Source organism: Gracilinanus agilis, unplaced genomic scaffold (assembly GCF_016433145.1).
Source record: "Gracilinanus agilis isolate LMUSP501 unplaced genomic scaffold, AgileGrace unplaced_scaffold53117, whole genome shotgun sequence".
In the NCBI taxonomy this organism is placed as follows: domain Eukaryota; kingdom Metazoa; phylum Chordata; class Mammalia; order Didelphimorphia; family Didelphidae; genus Gracilinanus; species Gracilinanus agilis.
Window position 1 is genome coordinate 4838 of NW_025388152.1, and position 1591 is coordinate 6428.

General features: G+C 67.9%; 1 protein-coding gene across 1 annotated transcript in view; it reads right to left on the reverse strand.

Annotated features, from left to right (window-relative positions):
* Positions 1 to 1048: 1048 nt before the first annotated feature.
* The window catches only part of LOC123255846 (phosphatidylinositol 3-kinase regulatory subunit gamma-like), a gene marked incomplete at its 5' end in the record, with an annotated part of 1187 nt that continues 644 nt past the window's right edge, over positions 1049 to 1591 (reverse strand). The window contains one exon of the mRNA XM_044684572.1: positions 1049 to 1466. Within this exon, the coding sequence (XP_044540507.1) occupies positions 1268 to 1466 (199 nt within the window). The remainder of the gene's footprint in view (positions 1467 to 1591) is intronic.

Below are 1591 nucleotides of genomic sequence, written 5' to 3' on the forward strand. Positions count from 1 at the left end.
CGTGTTCTGCTGCCCAGGCCCTGGCGAGGGCGTCTGCCCAGCCGGGAGGCCCCGAGCCCCGGGAGGCCGCCTGGCTCAGGATGCCTCTGGGATGGTTCCTTCTGAAGAGGGTTCCAGAAGAAGGGAGGAAGGCGCCCCGGGAAAACCAAGAACCCCCCGAACGGCCTCCACCAAAGACACCCAAGAGGCGCCCCGGCCCTGGGCGAGGCCCCCAGATGCTGCTAGGCAGGGAAGGAGGAGGGGACGATCTTCCAAAGAGAGAGCTCTGCCCGGCAGGCAGGTAGGCAGGCGGGGGGAGCTGGGGAGGCCTTTTGGAGGTTCTGGGGAGAACGTGCAGCCAGCCCAGGCACGAGGCCGAGCGGGCAGCCCTTCGGCTATTTGGTATATTCCAGCCACCAGGAAGCACAACATTGCACTGTCTACACGTACAAAGTCACAGGGATTCAAGGGGGGGATTCAAGTGCCAAAGTCCCAGCAGGGGGGCCGTCCGGGGAGCTCGGCCCAGCCCCAGGGGCCTTCCTTTTCCTCCTTCCCAGGTTTGGTGTGGAAGGGAACTCTGGGCCAAGGTCGCCCCTTGGGGCTGAGGGCGGCGGCAGCCCCGGCCCGGCCTCCGCCTGGGTCCTGGTGGAAGGGCTGCTGGAGCCGGGGCTGGGCGGCTCTTGGTACCCAAAAAGCCACCTTGCTTGGAGGACTGGTTTGTGGGGTTTCTGATGGTTTGTTTTCCTTTGGTCTGCGTGGCCTCCGGCCTCTAATTCCCTCAGCCTGCGGCACAGGCACCGGCACGGGTACCAGCATTTAACCCGAGGGCCAGTCAGGGCAGTAGCACCCCCGCCTCACCCTGGGATCCAAGGAGGGGTCGGACCCTCCGGCCCCGGCCAGCCCCCGGCCCACCCCCGACGGAGCTCGGCTCCAGAAGGTGCCCGGCTGAAAGGGAAAACCTCGGAGACACGGAGCCGCCCCCCCCCCTCCCGCAGGCCCCCCCCCAATTCTCCAGGTTGTGCGGCCAGTTTATTCCTCGCAGGGAGGGCGCGTCCGTCCGTGTGAACAACAAGCACAGCCGCCGGCTCGGCTCGTGGCGGGGGTCCCCGTCCTGGCCGTCCTGGCCGTCGGCGGCCCTGACCCCCTGGCCGGCCGGCCCCAGGCCCCTCTGCTTCACATTCACAGAATCTTGTGCAAAACCAGCAGTCTGAGTAGAAAGGAGGCCTCGGCCGGCCGCCCCGCCGCCTCGGGGTCCGGCACGCACGTAAAAACCGTAGAAAAGCGCCGCCTATCTGCAGTGCGAGGGCGGCTGTGCGTACACGGGGTGGGCCAGCCGCACGTTGAGCGAGTCGTTGTGCTGGACCAGGGACGTGTGCTGGTAGTGCAGGACGAGCTCCTTGAGGCTGCCGTACAGGTTGTAGGGCTCGGCGAAGCCGTAGCCTCGCGCCGTGCTGTAGATGACGCAGTGCTTGACGTCGCCGTCCGCCCTGTGACCCCGACAGGAGAGAGGCGGCTGTGAGGGCCGGGAGAGGCGGGGACCCCCACCGGGCCTCGGCCTTCTCCAGAGCCCGGCACGAAGCCCTCCCGAGGCCCTCCTGCGGGGGGGGGGGGG